Source organism: Harpia harpyja, chromosome 5 (assembly GCF_026419915.1).
Source record: "Harpia harpyja isolate bHarHar1 chromosome 5, bHarHar1 primary haplotype, whole genome shotgun sequence".
NCBI lineage: Eukaryota > Metazoa > Chordata > Aves > Accipitriformes > Accipitridae > Harpia > Harpia harpyja.
In genome coordinates this window covers 9,223,789-9,242,103 of record NC_068944.1, presented here as the reverse complement: position 1 = coordinate 9,242,103, position 18,315 = coordinate 9,223,789, and the positions used below count along the sequence as shown (strand labels likewise).

Here is an 18,315-nt window from a genome sequence, read left to right as displayed (position 1 = left end):
TTTAATTTTAAAAAGGACACCGGGAACTCTATGGAGCTCTTCCTTTTTTTTTGCCACAAGTTACACAACGAAACGTATACCCAGGCTAAAACAAAAAGCGCATGAAAAAGTAACCTTATCATCCAACCAAAATTTCAGTATACTTCAAAAGCATATATGAACTGTTGCTGTTCTAAAATTATTCTTCAACAACTGTTTTTACAGTGGTAGCTTCTGTTCCACTTAACCAAACTTACGCTGCCACATCAGTGGGAAGCCTGAGCCTAGCATTGCAACAAACATGCAAGTCTATGGCTTCCCAACACAGGGCAACTAGTTTTTCACGTACTGTACTAATATTCAGCTGTACAAAAAGTCATTCGCCAAAAGTCGCAAAGTAGATACATTCTAGAGTCAGAAATGGAAGCTGAGTGTCCTGGCTTCCTCTTTATTGCACTATGCACCAGATCTTATTGCTTCCCAAAAGCGAAATAGCTTTAATGGAAGCAATTCTTTCGCATGTATTTCTTCAGGGAGTGATGCAAGAGACACAGTAGAAACAACTTAGGAATATTACAGTCGTCATGAAATCCTTTTTTATCAGTTCCTAGGGAAGAATTTTCATACATGAGTGCCTTCAATTCTACATTTAGAGTCCAAATCAGCACTGAAATATTTACATGCTTCTTTTCTACGTGCTTGGTAGCAGTGTCCAAAAGCAGAATTTGAATGTCCTACTCAGACGAGCACATATTAAACTGGGCTTCCTGCTGCTGAAGGCTGGCACAATTAACTCTCACAATATTTCAAACACTCTGTGACTTTCCTCCCTCCATGCAGCACAGAAACCTTGACTTCTGAACACAAGTATGCTTTTAAAAGTTTCCCACTTTGCCATGAGTGTTATGCACACAGGGCATACAATAGAAGACATACGTACAGAGAAGTAACTACTCAGTGGGTACCATATAGCTTATTATGTGAATCTGCATGCTTTCTGTAATGCAACCGAAATATCTAAAGCTCTATCTTACCAAGGTCCAAGTGCTCTGGAACCGATCCAATGAGATTGCTATTCCAAATATTGGTGGGTTAAGCTACTAATGGATTTTACTAACTCTCACCTTTGCTGTCTGTAAAGTTCCGTATACTAAGAATGTCATTAAGATCCTGATAGTGGTTCTGCTTAATGTATGTTGTTTTCTCAGGAGTGTCCTGAAGCTGCATTGTGACCTCTTCCAAGTCTTTGTCCAGCTGCAAAACAGAAAGAGTATGAATCCCTAAAAATTCAAGAGTCGTTCCTTCAGGTATCTGCAGTAATTGCATAGCTTTCTATAATTAGACTAGAAGGCAGGTGGCAGTGTAATTGCCACACTGTGCCAAATACAGTTTTCTTATAGCACTACAACACTACCTCTACAGATCATGCTACAAGTAACAAACCGCGTTCAGCTGTGATATTGCACACAGGGCATATGAGAGGAATAAGCTTTAGTAGTTGACAGTTTAAGCAATTCAGATGTACTGCTGAATGAGAAAGAAGTGGGCATTAGAAAGCCCAGTCTGAAAACCTCTCAACTATTTATTATTTATGTGTACAAATGCTGCATACACAGCTATAACCGCTTTGTTGAGTCAATCAAATTATTGACCATACAAGAGAATATAAGTGAGCTATGGCATCAGGGGCATGTCCAGCCACGTGAGTGAATGCAGTCAACTCTACCAGGAATGTTTTTTTTTTCCTAAAGATTATCTTTACTCCTTTTACCTTTCTTAGAGAGACAGACTCCTGTTAGACTTTTTGTTTGTGTCTCTGTGTGTGTGAAATTTTGAAGAAAATCCAACTCACAGCTTTTAGTTTGGGGGCTGAGAACACTCTATACTTTTGCGATTTGAAAACTACCCCTGTGTTTTAAATCTTTTGTGTCTTAAACTGTGTAATCTGATGATAGCTAGCACTGAACTGCTGTTGCAAGCATAACTTTCCAAGAGGGAAATAAGAGGAGGGGGGGGAACCAAAAAATCACAGTCCTTTCTCTCCCCCAAAGCTTCCTTTAAGAACTAGAGGGAGAGAAGCACAGATCTTTTCTGACTGGAAGAGCCACAGCACAAATGCCGGGTTGGTACAGCCCTGGCCTTTCGCACTGAGCTGAACACAGGGTGCTCTCCCCAGCAGCTAACTTGTATTCAATGGGCTACAACTTGTATTCAACTGGCTACAGCCCCAGCAGAAAATAACCAGATACAAGCATCTTAATGGTGATCTGGGATGCTCTCTGTGAACAGCTGTCCAGGATGCGGTGTCCAGAGTATGTCTCAATCACTACTGGCTTAACTGAATTTTAAAAAAGTGCTGAATTTAGATTTCCATTGTTTCCTTACAGAACTGGGACATAGCAACTCAAGGTAGATAAGCCAGAGGTGTAGCTGCTAGCCATGGTAGGGCATGCTCCAAATGCCCTTGAGAATGAATCTCTTATTTGGACCTACTGGTTCTGGGTATTTAATTTAATCTATTTAAGCAAAGTCTAAAAAGATCGGCAGGGCCCTGCGTGCACTAATATGGCTCAATTGCCCTGACCAGCCTTACTTGTGATCACCATTATGAGCCTTGCAAGGCACAGCCTGAGATCTTGTGAGTTAGGAGGCTTAGTAGAAAAAACTACAGTAGGATAAAGAAACTGAAACAGCCAGCAGTCAGCTGAGCCTTCATTAAAAATTGCAAGGCTCTCACGTGGAAGGGACCTGGCAAAGCTGAACTAAATTTCTTTAACAAGGCAGAGATAATTTTTGCTTTTGGTGTCTTTGGTAGTCTGAGTAAACACCTTTTGGTTACCTAGGCAATTGTCGTTAGTTAAGATCTGGATGAAGAAGTAATGGTTGCAATAAAATACCTTTTCTTCAAGGTATAAGAATACTTCACAGACTAGGCAAGAACAGGTTCATTTTTTGTAAGATATGGATCTGTTATGGTTATCTTCTCTCACAAAATGGGAAGTCTTCAAGGCTGACTTGTCATTGTTTGAGGTCTCCTGAGCAAGGATGGACATAATTAAAAATATACATGTTATAGCTCTAATGGAATTCATGCACTCCATGTACTTAGCCTTTCTCTTGGTAGAGACTGAAGAAGCTTCACAGCCTTTGTGCCAAAAGGGTCAGCTTACGTGATCGTAAAAGTCTTTTCTACCTTAAGAAAATATGTGATTCTGTTTCACGGCAGATGTAAAAATCTGTCTAGCAAGTTTTTGAACGAACTCGCAGAGAGGTTGGAAAATAACCGCAACAGCAGTCTCTGAGCTCAGCCACAAACAGAAACAAAGATAGCTCTTAAGTGCCCCTGGGGCTGCGGGTCTCTGTTACGCTTGCATGTAAAGGTTGTGCTTCTAGAGCTATCGCTCTATGGTGCTCAGCACGTCCATGTGAAGCAGCAGGGTAATTTGCCTGTTACAAATAAATAGGGGAAGTTTCATTTTAATTTGCTAAGGCACATTTTCATTTTATCACACCTGCTAACTATTTGCTGTATTAATTAGCTATTCATAGAAATAATCTCTTTCCTATTATTTCAGTATTTTTCTATGGGGAAAGCTAGATTTTTTCCTCTAAAAAGTAGTCAACAGATAAGCAGATCACAGAATTGCAATGAAAAAATAACAAAAAAAACTTGCCTAGGCAGTATGTACAATAAACAATACCTCTGTAATTTTCATTCTCAAGCGGTGGTTCTCTGACTGCAACCCTTCTAGTCGAGATGTGCTGGCCTGATTGACGCTGGTGACTGATGTTGATGTTTTTGAATCTTCTTTCTTTTGATTTTGAGTGAACTGAAATCGTCTGTTCTGTGTGGCTGCATCTGGATTTGTCCTCAGTGTGATGAGCTGAAAGGTTTAGAAGCCTTAAGAAATCTTGTCCACGGTTTTATTTTTGCAGCTATTTCTTTCGTATCTCAAAATATTGACAGGCAAACCGAGTTCCTTTCTGACTTTCAAGTACAAAATTCTGGAAAGTGAGCTCTGCTTGCCATGTGCAGTACTTGAGACGATTTCTGAATAACTTTACAGAATAGGTTGAACCAAAATGATTTTGCAAAGGGAAGTGTTAAAAAAAATTAGAAAAAACTCATTTAAAATATATTTAACTGGATTTTAATTATGTTAAAAATATATTCAAATATTTAATCAGACGTATTTTTCTCCTTCATTGATATCTTTGTACTTTCAAACGATATATTCCTTCTTTAAGAAAAAAACAACCCACGAAGCCCTTCTCTTCCCAAGCACAGTTTCATCTGAAATTTCTCCTTTCCTACTGTTGCAAGTAACACTCAAGCAGAGAGAGGCATGAAGCAGGAGCATTAACAGAAAGAACTCATGGGAGATTGCACTCTGGAGATAACAGAAACTTAATTAGGTTTTAGTGACCCAAAATAAACCAAATCTGTTCAAATAAATTAAATAAGCCACTTAAAAAAAAGGTTAACCTTAAACATATTTCATTTGAGCAAATATAAGTAAGATTTAACATTCAGTGACAACGTGAAAATATCACCTCGACATGAGGAGAGAAAGCTACTAGCTGTTTGGCAAAGGGGAAAGAGCTTCTCAGATTACTCTAGAGAATACAGAATTTATGATTACTTGCCAAGCAGCATACATATATATTTGTATACAGACAAAGCTGAAGGAGCTCCTTGCCCTGAGAGCACAGGCCTGGCATCATAAATGCAAAGGTGTTGAGCTGTCTGAAAAAAGAGAAGGGGCAATCATTTTGTAAGCACGGCACAGCCAGATTTTGTGGTATAGCCCCATTTTGGAATTGGTCCCACTTGTTCTTCAGAGTATGAAAGTATTCTGCAGCTGCCGTGGCATGAAATAAGGACCTAACTTCTCGTAGAGATAGATCTGACTGATCAGATACTGAAGCACTTGGTCCCTGACAAGTACTTACAGACCAAGTCTGCAGATCGCGATGATGCTTGAAGACAATAAATTTCCTTTTTCAGATGATAAAGGAGATGGAGAAGGCTGAGGTACTCAATGCCACCTTCACCTTAGTCTTTATTGGTAAAACTTGCCTTCAGAAATCCCAGACCCCTAAGACCCCTAAAGCAATTAAACACAACAAGTTCATGCAACCCGATGAGATGTATCTCTGAGGACTAAGGGAGCTGGCCGATGTCATTACGAGGCCACTCTCAATTACCTTTGGAAGGGGATGTTGACTGGGAGAGGTTCCTGAGGTCTGGGAGAAAGGAAATGTCACAGCTGTGTTCAAGAGAGGTGAGAAGGAGGATCTGGGGAAATACTGCCTGGTCACCTTCACCTCGGTCCATGGAAGGTGCTGCAGCAAATCCTCCTGGGAACCATTTCCAAACATATTAAGAGCAAGAAGGTGATTAGAAGCAGTCGTCGTTGATTTATGAAGGGGAAATCCTGCCTGACCAACCTGATTATAGCTTTCTTCAGTGAGATGTCTGGGCTGGTAGATGAGGGGAGAGAGTTATTTTTCTTGACTTAAGCAAAGATTTCAACACTGTCTCCCATAATGTCCTCACAGTCAAACTGATGAAGTAGTGACTAGGTAAGTGGCCAGTGAGGTAGACTGAAAGCTGGCTGAACTACCATGCTCAAAGGATTGTGGAAGCCAGTCACTAGTACTGGACCTCAGGGGTTCATGCTAGGACCAATACTGTTTAACATCTGTGTTAGTGACCTGGATGGTGGAAGTGTGCGCACCTTCAGCAAGTTTGCAGATGATCCTCAAAGAGGAAGAGGGGTTGATACACCAGTTGATTGCACTGCTGTTCAGTGGGATGCCAAGAGGCTGGAGATCTGGGCCAACAAGAACCTCCTGAAGCTGAGCAAAGGGAAACACCAAGTCCTGCCCTTGGGGAGAAAGAAACCCCAAGCACCCACCCAAACAGGCTGAGGGTGTTTGGCTGGAAAGCAGCTTTTCAGTAAAGGCACTGGGGACTGTGGTGGATACCAAGCGGAACGTGAGCCAGCAGTACCCTGGGCCAATGGAGGTGATCCTTCCTTTTACTCAGCCCTGGTGAGAGGACACCTGGAGTGTTGTGTCCAGGTTTGGGCTCCCCAGTACAAGAGAGACATGGGCCTACTGAAGGAAGCCAGTGAAGGGCCACAAAGATTGAAGAGGATGGGAGCCTTTATGATACAAGCAGAGACTGATGATTGTTTAGCCTTGAGATGGAAGAGATCGGGGGGAACATTATTCAAGTGTAGAAATATGTGATGGGAGAGAGTAAAGAGGATAGAGCCAGACTCTTCTCAGTGGTGCCCAATGAAAGGAAGGCAGGCACAAACTGAAAAACTGGAATTTTCATTTAAACATCAGGAAAAAACTTTTTCTACTGTGAGTGTGGTCAAACGCTGGTACAGATGCTCAGAGAGGTTGTGGAGTATTCATCCCTGGAGATAATCAAGACCCAACTGCTCAAGGTCCTGAGCAACCTGCTGTAGCTGAGCCTTCCTAGAGCCCCCTGCCCCTCCTCTCCCCCATTTCTTTGATTCTAACTAGGCTGGCTGTAATGACCGGTGTGTCTAACTCCCAGACCAAAAACTGCATTAAAATGAAGTTAAAGGTGAAGAATGGTAATTACAAGGCTTCTTAAATTAGCAGGCAAAACTGTTACAAGATAAAAGCTCTGCAATTTGATATGGTCTAAGTTCAAACTGAATATAAGATACAAGTATTGCCATCCATCGCCTCATCTTCATCTGGGAGTTTATATCTAAAGACTGGATGTTTTGCCACAAGAACATATGCTCTAATTAATTCATTCACATGGTGTGGATTAGATGGAAAAGTCCATGGGCGATGTGTTCACTCACACTGTACAAGGGATGAGGTTAGATGTTTTTTTTTTCCTTTTTTCTGGCCATAAAGTCAGTGGAACTTGTGTCTTGCTGCCTCACATCCGTGCAGTTTCAATTTCAACAAAAGAGTCAATGCTGAATATCTACGAAGATTCAGTGCCAAATAGAAAAAAAATGCTACCAACACAGAAAATTAATGTTTTAATCCTGGCCCCCTAGCACTGATTTTGCCTTGCTGCTGCTCTGCAGGAAACTGGATCAGAATTAATGTGTTAATGCCATTGCAGCCAATGATGGTATGCACTCAGTGGGTGACCAGAAGTGAGCACAGTGTTCTGTCTCAAAAGGGATGGAGCAGAAAAAATGGAAGGACATGGAAGTTTGATAAACATAGGTAAATATGGGAAAATTACTTCATGAAGAGAGAATACATGTTAGGATTGCTTCTTTTAAAGAAGTGACGAGTATGCTGAAAAATACTATAGACATGTTGGCCCTTAAAAAGATGATCAGACATATTAGTTAACTTCTAACAGGTAAAATATACATAATGTATGTTTGAATTCTGCAGATCACTTCTACAAGATATCCTTGAACCCAGAAATCTATAATAGTTTTGAAAATGTCTGGACATTTTTTAATCAGATAACAAAAACGTCTGCAGTTACTGTAAGTCAGATGCAGCATAATGGACATCAACATTGGTATTTGAGGATACATTTAAATGGAGAGAGTGATGAACATTTTTTTCTCTCATCTATCTTATTCTACTATGGGATTTTCCTCATGTTATTCTGAGGCATTTGGTGCTGAGCAAAATGGCAGTGGATGAGGTGGACATTTAACTGGAGAAGTATAGTAATTGCCATGTTTTAAGTAAATAAGATTACTAGAGCTGACAAGAAGTAAGGAAAAAATGTCATGTTTCATTCCCTAGTTTGCCTACATCATTGAATAGTTGCCTATTCAGATTCATAAAAGGGCTGTGGGGCAAAATTGAATTCCAGCACTGTTGGCCCAGGAGACTGCTGAAGATTAGTTAAAAGGAATGTGTTTTACTCTGTATGGTGGAGAAGTAGAAGTACTTTCCTGGCCCAGAAACACATTACTGCTTCCATCTGTCTGGCCACAGTTTAATAAATGAAAAAGTGCAATCCTCCAAGTCTTCATTATCATCTCCTGTGCTTGATGAGCCCACAGTCTTTAGTATTTCACCAGTGATCTTCCTATGTCACCAAAATTGTACTAATTGACTACACACTTGTTAAGGGGAGAGATTTGGTGCCTGTCTCACGCTGACATCTTGCCTAGATGTACAAACTGGGTGGTGTCAGATCTAATTTTCTGCAGAGTCCAGACAGGCTATTGTGAAACCTGTGCTGAAGCAGGTTGCAGGAGAGAGTGCTTGCCAGCCGTCCTGCTGTAACTGTGGCACAGCATGGCGAGAAGAAATGTAGGGCAAAATATACAAGTACAAGAAGACGTCTCCAGCTGTGAAAACACTCACATGGGCATTGGAAGTGCTGCATTCCAGCTCCTGCTTCAACCTCTTTTTTTTGTACTTTATCCAATGACCATTTTTAATGCAAAATAGCTAAGCATTTGGTAACCTGACAATACACGGAATGAGATGAAGTACTTCATGCTTCAAGTTTGGCTATGGTTCATGTTTGTATTTTGAGTAGAAAGAATTGAGAGGAAAAATGAGGGCAGGGTAATTGGGTTTAAAAGAAGAGCAGAGGAAGGGGTTAAAAAAGGAAACAGAAAAGTCATTTCAGAGCCTGTGGCAGCAGAAAAGAAGGATGGGCAAAGGAGCATGAAAGCAAAGGGGCAGAAGAGCATGTCATAGCGTTAATAATATTTTCTCTTTGAAGAGAGTTCTGATATTCTGTGGAGGTATTTTTGGCATCAGAGTTTTAATATGCATTTTCATACAGCTTACACACTTAAATCTCGCAGTATTTCGAAGTACCCTCCATTGCTGTGCTTGTGAATGTTCCCTTAATTTAGAATGAAGTTGTGATTCTTCCCTAAGATCCAGAATAAAAATATGACTATATATGTCTGTACAGCTTTTTAATATTTGAGAAGTGAATTGCAGATCTTGTAAAAACATCCTGGTTAGTTGGTCCTGGAGAATGAATTACTTTTGCTTTTTCGCAGATCAGAAGTCAGCTTCTATTGCTAGTCTGTGCCTCTAATTTCTTTCAGAGGGAACACTTTGAGATAAATTTGTTAGCTTGTTCCTTTTACACATACAGTTCTTGGTCCCCCATTTAGAACCATCACCAGGGATACCACTTAGCACCAGAACCTATTCCCTATAATTTGCTCAATACATTGATTGAACATGGACCAGTAAAGAGTCACAAACTTTTTATCACAACTCATTTGAAGAAGCTAAAAACAGATTCCAGAGGTGAAAGGACATGCATCTTGACTCTTGCCTTGCAAATGTTTCAGACATCCAACTGCATATGCATATGATTTGGGGTGATAAGCTAGGTTTATGCAAATCACTTAAAATGAATACAATTATACATTTTACTTCAAAATTTCAAATACATTCTCCAGAACTTGAGGCTTTGCTAAAGTACGCTTACTTAGAAACCGGTTTCCCTTCATTCAAGATCTGTCATACTCATGTCTAATGCTTAACTCTGCAAGTGAAATGATCAAGTTCCAGCCCTCTGTGGGTAAGTGTCTTCTTGGTTCTTCCAATAATGCACAACAAACACATCCTCAGAGCCCAAAGGAGTAAAAAAAAATGAAAGCATATGCTTCCCAGTCTGTGCCTCACTTAGTCCATTAATATACCCGTTAATAAATATAACTTCAGTGTCAGCATTTGCAGCATACATACAGTTTTCCTCTGAAGTACTGATAAAGCCTATTGTACCACCATATTTGAATACTTTAGAGGTTTCAACATAGTTGAACTTAGAGCATGCCCGTGAACTAAAAAGGTCTTACTGTTCTGTAGGTATAGAAGCAGAGATCCTGATTATCTTGCTTAGGGTACATAAGAAACAGAGTAGTCAACTGGACCTGTCCCTCCTGAATCCCCACTTGTCACCCTTTCCAAAAAGTTCCTAAAATTTGGAAATGGAGACTATTCCATTGAAATGACAAAAAACAACCTTGTTCTCCCAGTCACAGATTCAGTAAATATACAGGCATTAGAAACGCATGTATTCACACTTCTGTAACTTTGCATATTCCACTTTCTCCAAAATCTCATGAAGTTTTGTTCTTCCTTTCAGGATCCAGAGACAAGAGATTATAGATGGACTTGGGTTAGAACTCACACACATCCCCTGTACTGGAAAAGGCAATAAACTTTTACATATTAAATCACAATTACAAAACAGAAGGAAAAAAATCCAGACCCATGCTAAACAAATTCACCTACCTTAGGTACAAACACAAGGCAGAGAGTAATGGTGCTGCAGAATATTATGACTAAAGCAACAATGCAGAACTGCACATTGGGTTGGTCCCGAGTAAGGAATGAAACAGCAGCACCAATAATGCACATTATCCCCACATTGTATACACTCATTCCGATGTACTTGCTGTCATTCAAAGCAGGAATGCTGACATTTCGTGTCTCCCAGGCTAGGAAACACCCAAATAACTGAAATAGTAAAAGAAGGAAAAAAGATGATAATTATAAGAAGAATTGGCTGACAACCAGAAAAAGCATTAATTTTAAACTGGTATGTTTTCTAACTTGACAAATATAGGTGATACTACAATACAGAGATATACACCTACCTTTTACTCAATATCTAATTAACTATGTGATTTGTTTTACTTACTAGGACAGATTCCTGCTCTCACAAGAAAAATGTGAAACTTGGAATTAGTTGTGATGGGAACAAATTTTTCTAAATGATATGGCTATCTTTATTTTATACTTTTAGTAATTTTTAAAGACAGTCCTTCCTGTTTGTTTTCAAGGATTCCAGTAAGGATATAATGTGCATTGTTCTTTTAGCTATTTTTAGGAGCTGTTTTCAATATACTCTTATCAATCCAGTCATTCATTGTATGATTATCACCTACATTAATAAACAGCAGTGCCAAGATGTGTCCCATGGGAGACAAATATACAATGTAGAAAGTGTCACCCTAGCTGTTCAGACTGCAATTATAATGTCTTTTATTATAGTGGGAGTTGGTAATGGCCTTTCAATTGCAGTTGCCTAATGATTTCTGGCATAAAACATTCTTGTGGCAATTTTTTGTTTGCTTTTTTCTTTGGTGTATTTTTAAGTTTTAGGCCCTTTGTTATTTCCAATATGCTTTTGTAATTCAGCAGGGGAAAGTCTTTAGTGTAAGGAAGCTGCCTTCATCCCTTGAAATTTAATTAGATTTTTCTACAACATGAACTGCTGCAAACCATTATTTTCTTTCTCTTGCATTCCTCAGAGAAATTCTGGCAACACAGTAAGACCATAAATGAACTAGGCAACCCAGCCTACAGACTAGGCAAAGCCTGGTAAAAGTGTATGGTGCCCTGGGAAGAATGGCAGACAGCAGATGGTACTGGAGGGAAGGGAAGGACAGAGAGAGGAACCATCACTAAGACCCAAGGCATGGTTTCTGTGTTTTCTAGCTTTTTTTGATCATGCTGCAGGGACAGACAAGGAGGAGAAAGAAAAAAGGTGCACTCCCATTGACCTTGGTACCCTTCCTTCAAGACCGTGACATTTGTCCACTGCCATGTCACAGAGATAATCTTCTTTTTTATACATCTGCAACCCATGTGGTAATCCAGGAAATTAGAGGTCTTTGATGATGCCATTTGGGGATTAATTGCAGTTGCCTAGTAAAAATTTACCTTCTGCTTTTTTCCTGGGGGAAAAAACATTAAAAATTTCAAAGGCATAGAACCTGGACTAGAAGAACACTGTTGGGTTGTCAGTCAAGCACAAGAGAGTTGGGAACTGGCAGACTTACGTTTGCTGTACAAACTCACTTTTCCCCTTACGTGCTTTCAATAGTAGTAACAACTGGACATTAATAACTGCAAATTTCCTTCATTATTTGCTTAGTTTTTACCTCAACTAACAATGGCAACGAACCCAACCACTTGTGACTCAGCTGCTTTGCACTCCCACAGAAACTAGCAGGCTGCAGCCACCTACCTACTCACCCAGGCACTTCAAACCAGGACTTACTGCTGAACTGCCAGTCCTGCCCTCCCGTCGCTGAGCTTGTCTGCTAGCTTATTTCATTCTCTTGCCTACAGCACATATGTTACCCTGCCACGTGTTCGTGAGCAGACCCAGCTGGAAGGCTTTGGCAGATTAGGCATCTACTCTCAGCCCATGGAGTGCGGCAGGTTGGAGGTGCTGCCTGGTCCAGGCAAACCTCTTGCTCACCCACTTTCCAGTGCTGCCGTCACTGCCGCAACCTGTATCAAGATACGTAGGCAGGGGTGGCCCTTCCGAGCAACAGCAGCAGCAGTTGCCCTTGCAATCCTTCCCCAAGAGTTCCTCAGCACCAGTCCTACCCTGTCCCCTCACGCGCTCCTGCGGGACATGGTCCTATCCAGGGCGCTACTTTGCCTCCCTGTTGCAGGCCTACCTCTTCTGTTTTACCCATCTCCTCTAGTAGGACTAGAGCCCACACCTCACCCTGGTCCCTTGCCTCTTCCCCTGTCCTTCCCAGCAGCCTAAGAAGTGCTGCAAGTGGAGCATGGGAGGGGGCTGCTCTTGAGGGGTCAAGGTGTATGTAGGCAGCTCTCTGGAGCAGAGAGGGGTCTCAGAGCCATTCAGGTAGGGCAGCTGAGGTGGGTAAGATGTTTATCGAGCTGGGTAGCTTTGTGCCAGAGAAGTAGCTCATGCCCTAATACGTTTTCAGAGCCCCTCAGGTAACCAAGATGATACTTCCAATAAGGAAGGATGCAGGCAGCGCTCCTCCGCTGTTGGGTCTCGCACTGTGCACAGACGGAGCAGGGAACGTACAGACTCCATCATGGGCTCTGCAGAAGCAAATTGCCCACTGTATTGACCCGGCTGCACTGGGGACGTACACCGGTGACGATAGCTTTTTTCAGGATACAAACCTATTCCCCCCAGATCCTCCACGGTCTCAGGGGTTCCCTGTCCTATGCTCCCTGCACTCGTGGTGCTGCGGAGCTCAGCTCTGCTGCAAAATTACACTTTGCCAGCCTCTGAACTGACAAACAGGCTGGTCTGGGCTGAGCTGTTTTGAGGGGTAGAAGAAATCATTGTGTGTATGTCTAGATCATGTTTTTAAGGGATTTCTATCTTATCCTGCTACAATTAATTATTAATGAGATTTTTGGGGTTGTAGGTCATTCCTCACTCTCCTGTACTTCTCCCAGTATGAACAGATTCCCTTCCAAAAGCATTATTCTGGGAATACAGCCAACATACTTAAATGAGGCCAGCACTTATTACAAATAATGGGCATGAATTTATAGCTGAGGCAGTTATAAAGCAATCTAAAATATCAATTATAATGGAAAAAGATCATTTGAACAGTGTTGTGGAGGTTATGGTTTGGCCCATTCTCATTTATAATTGAGAACAGCATGGAAAATGGTTAAGCATCTTCCAGATGAAAGGAAGATATTTATTTATATGGTAACTAAAGAAAGAGAGAGGCTCTTGCAGCAAGTGGGTTTCCTCAGAATGATGCACTATAAATTTGACAGCATTGTTTTTAATTTTTATTGGCATTTTGGGTAAAATGCTTGCGTCAGGAAGAGAGCTTTCCTTTTCTAAAAGTTACAGCTGATCTTTGAGACTCAAACACGGATAAAAGCTGAGAGTTTTCTGCAGCCTGCTGCCAGGACAGTGGTGATCGCAGAGGTGCTCCTTGTTTGCCTGCTACAGGTGCCTGCAGAGCTCCATGGGGTTGGTAAGATTTCTCCTCTGAGATAGAGCCTTCCTGAGGGAACATGACACTTTGCTTTCCCTCCATATGCCCTTCTTATTGTCCCCGTTCCTGAGGTTCAGCCAATCTGCACAAATGAAAGATTCACTTTTATGACTGCAAAAATACTGAAAAAACCTAAAATGGCTTGGTTGAGGAATAGGATGCAGACGTTGTTAGTGAAAGGTCCAGATTTCTTTGATACCTTGACAAGTTTTGAATATGAAACTTACAAGCTCCAGTTAAAAAACCAGACTCTTAGTACCCCAGTTCAGCTGCTCTTTACTCCTGGTACCTAAACCTTAAACATTAATCTTCCCTGGCTACATAAATCACACTTCTCATTCTGCTTGGGGGCACCTAAATCTTGAGACTGCTGTGCAATTTAAGGATTATTTGATATTTAAGGCTGTCTGCTGGGATTTGCGACGCAGCTGTCTCTCCTGCTAGTGCTCCTGGAGGGCTCAGGCTGGTAAAGGCTTCTCAGAGTGTGTCTACCAGCTTGGCCCCCCCCCCAAAAAAACCAGCAGCTGCCATCTTCATTCAAGACAATGATGCTGGTGATGACCATTGCATAGCTTCACGTTTGGACAACATGGAGAATTCCAAATTTTGCCTGAGATGTACTCTCTAGCCCCAGAGTAGAGGCTGTCTTCAGAAGGAGCTCTCAAACTTCTTTAAGAGCTCTCAGGTTTCATGTAATGAGACACTCACTGTCTTAATTACTTGAGCACTTGCATGGGATGTTAGTTTGGAGCATTTTGATTAAACAGTCTTTAGAGAAGGTGTGCACGAACACATCGGGGTGGAGGCGGGCGGCTCTTAGCAGTGCTAATGTGCTAGATTCGGAGAGGGGTAGGACACATCTGTCCCCAGTGTTTCATACCAGCTCACTTAGGCAGCTCCTTGCTGGCAGTTACAGTTCCCATCCTGAGGCTCCTGATGGATCCTGTGCATCACAGTAGGAGTTTGAATAACTCAGGGCTATGCATTCTCCTATAGAAAGCAGTTATCTAAAAGTTAAGGAGCACAACAGTCTACTGTCATGTCTAATTTAAGTCCCTTTGGGGATCTCAACCAAAGACACACTGAGAATGCAACTAGGAAGGCTTCCTACATCGTTAGTCATTAACTTAAAGCTTTTTCCCATTTTGGTCTACTAAATACACATCTTGTTGATGTAGAAAGTGTCATAAAATGTTATTTGGGGTTTTCTCTGAAGGTATGGGCTGTACAGGCAAGATTGGTTTGTTTCATCTTTTATTTGAGGGTGGGCAGCTTCCATTTGACACTACACTGATTTAGAGTATTACCTGTGTAGCAGCTGATATGGTGGGTTTAGGCTCTGTTGTCAGCGCATCTAAAAAGGCTGTGAGACAATCATTGTATAAATCTGGGGAAAACAGTATCTGAAGACAACAGGATTATACCACTGTGACTAAAGATAGAATTCTGGTCACTAAAAGAAATCTATATTAAAGTCTTAAAGGGATAGCAGGACTATGGAGAATACAGTATTTTTGTATTTAACAGGCAAACTTTAATTTTTAAAAAATCTTGTGCTGACTAAATTGTGATAGCTAGGAATATAATACAAGTGTTTGTAGCTGAAGTATTGGAAAACATTTAACACTGCTTTTCAAAACTCTACTGGCTAGTTCATTTTAAATCTTGTTCACCAAAATTACTGCTAAACACAGTAACGATTGCTTACTGATCCACAACATATATTAATACAATCAAGTGTCTAATTTGTTATGGGACTGCATAGATTAGCAGATAAGAGGCAGGAAATTATTTTTCCTCCTATATTCCCTCTTGCCCTGTAGTGCCCTTAAATTGTTTTGTCTGTATGTTTCATTTCAAAGTCATGTCTGCTTCTACTTTGAACATGGGTTACAAGCAGTATTAGGAAAGAAAATCATACTAAGGATATCAGACAAGAGCAGAGAAATACCAGAGGAAAAGTCTCCAATCTTGTTCAGAAGTCACCCTTGCCAATAACTAGCGGGTATGGTTTTGGAAAGATTATATATTGGACCAGGCTGCAGCTTTGCAGCTAATTACTGTATTGTAGTAACACTTAACTGAGCTCACTTGTGGATCATAGCCCTGCTGTGCTGCATGAAAGAACAAAAGCAAGCCTTTACTTTAAAGATCTTACATCTGGGGATGGGTTTTTTGGTTTGTTTTTGGTTTTCTGGGTTGTTTGTGGTTTTTTTTCTAGCTAGATTACTGGGAGATTTCCCCTCCTGCCACCCCTTAAAACAAAGGCAATTCCAGAGTCTGTCCTGTAAAGGTCTCTCAGTCTAAAGTTTCTGTGAAGTTGAAATTGTGGGTTTCCCTACTCACGTTCATTCATTAAATCCAGATCATCACAGGCATAGGCACATTTTTATTTCAGTGGAATGGCTGCAGATTTTTTTCAATGAGAATTTTTGAAAATTAAAAAAAAAAGCATTTTGATTTTCAGGTTTTCACTGGAGAATTGGGCAGTAAAAAATACTGAGCAGTTTTCAGGAAGATGCATAAAAAAGTGATTTTTTTTTTTTTTTTCAATCACCAGCACACCAATTAAGGTTAGCAAACTGAACAAACTATACCCTTGCAGGTCCTGTACCTTCAGCGTCAGTACAATCTGACGTTAAACCATCACTCACTCCCCTGATCTGGTACAAGTCAGCTGTGTATTTAGTTCATTTTCACAGAGCTGCTCTGGATAGACAGTACTGAAGGGAAGCTTAATATTTCGATTGAGCATTAGGATAATAGCTAATTTTTTTTAAATTGCAAGATATTATATTCAGCTATTCAGTTGAAGGCCTTTCTTCATAAAGGTCTTGGCAAAGTCTTTTATGCTGCAGGGCACTTAGTATGGTCCTGCCCAGGGCAAGATGGAAGAGAAGTGGCACTAAGCTATGGAGACAACATGCATCCAGATAAAATTTTCCACTTTATACTCTGGCCTCCCAAATCAACAGGCTAATAAAATATTTTCCCTTCTTTCTGTTCAGACTGTATTTGACTTTTTTTTCTGTGAAAATTCTGCTTCATCATGAAACACATTGTAGTAACTAAGTTGAAACAAATATGCAATTGGTTATTAGCGAATATCCATTTGAAATAGCTTTATATTGTCCCTGGCATAAGATTACCACAGAAAATTCCAACCCTTTAAAACAATCAAACACCTCCGATAAAAACAAGTGTGTGCTACAATTTAAATCTATTTCTGCTGTATAAAAATTGATGCCAAGAGACATGTAAGGGAATACTGCAATATTTCAAGAATTTATTTGAAGTTTCCTTGTGGTCATAGCAGGGAAAAATTTATCCTACAAAACCATATGGTTACTTATGTTTTGGATGCTAAAACACTGTCAATGTTTTATTAAAGATATAAAAAATATCTGGTACCACTATAAACTACCTTCCCCCACCACAAAGCTTAGCTATCTTCCTCTCTAATGATTGTAATATGGGACAGATGGGTTGGTGCTAAAGCCACCACAAATATGAGTTGGAATCATGTAAATTAATTGAGAAGGCGGCAGTCCCTTCTTCTGAGTACTCTTTTCAATCATGAAGGGAATTAGGAAAGAATGCAAGTAAATATGTCAAAAATCAAAGGTATTTTCAGAAAATAATTGGGAATTTTAACATAATCTGGAGACTATTCAATTTTTCTACACATCAAATTCATTAATTTGATAAAGAGATCGATTAAGAATAGACATTGTTGGTATAGTATCATAAAATAATTGGGAGGGACTTGAGGAAATCATCTAGTGCACCCTCCTGCTCAAAAAGCAGGCTCAGCTGCGAGGTCAGACCAGGCTGCTCACAGCTTTATCCAGTCTGGTCTTGAAATCTTCCAAGGATGAAGGCCGATCAGCCTCTCTAGGCAACCTGCTCCACTGCTTCACTTTCCTCAGAGCGAGAAAAATTTTCTTTATAGCCAGTCTATATTGACTAAATACAGTAAAACGGTAAAAATGAGGAGCGCGTGTTACACACCCCAGCTCTACTGTTCCTAAGCAGCTCCTGGGTTAGATGTACAGAGAGGGCTTAAGCACCTGAAGTGGTAGCGAGAAGCTACACCCAGCATCCAGCAAGGATGGTCAGGCCATCCCGCAGCATCATCTGTAGGTGCCCAAGTTTCTGCTTCCCTGCACGCTAACGGCTGCCTGGACTCTGGCCGGGTATTTGCTTACCGGTGTCTGTCACACAGCCAACCTCTGCCGGCGTTAAGAGAAGAGGCATTTCAGGCTAGTGAGGACCATGTACCCCGGCCAAGACGCTCTCCCCTCCTGCCCACCAAGGCAAGAGCATCAAGTGCTGACTGAAAACTTTGGGCCGCTGGGCACTGACTGCAGCCCAAAGTCTAAACCACGGTGCTTAACTCCTTTTTTGCAAATCTACTTCCAAGTGCATGAAAATATTGGAAAAGCATGCTTAGGGATTAGCCATCAAAGCAAAGGAAGCTATTGGAGAAGGGAGCGGGGGAAGCAACAGGAATATTTACAAACAGCAACTGAAAGATGTTTGGGTATGTGCTGTAAATGATCTGCCCTAAACTTCT

The 18,315-nt window shown here is 40.9% G+C and overlaps 1 protein-coding gene across 4 annotated transcripts in view; it reads right to left on the bottom strand.

The window, feature by feature from the left end:
* GABBR2 (gamma-aminobutyric acid type B receptor subunit 2) overlaps positions 1-18,315 on the bottom strand; it is a 490,947-nt gene that overhangs the window by 17,671 nt on the left and 454,961 nt on the right. For all 4 annotated transcript variants that reach the window (XM_052787480.1, XM_052787483.1, XM_052787481.1 and 1 more), the window contains 3 exons: positions 10,234-10,458; positions 3,681-3,863; positions 1,104-1,233 (listed from right to left, as the gene is read on the bottom strand). In XM_052787480.1, the coding sequence (XP_052643440.1) occupies positions 1,104-1,233; positions 3,681-3,863; positions 10,234-10,458 (538 nt within the window). The remainder of the gene's footprint in view (positions 1-1,103; positions 1,234-3,680; positions 3,864-10,233; positions 10,459-18,315) is intronic.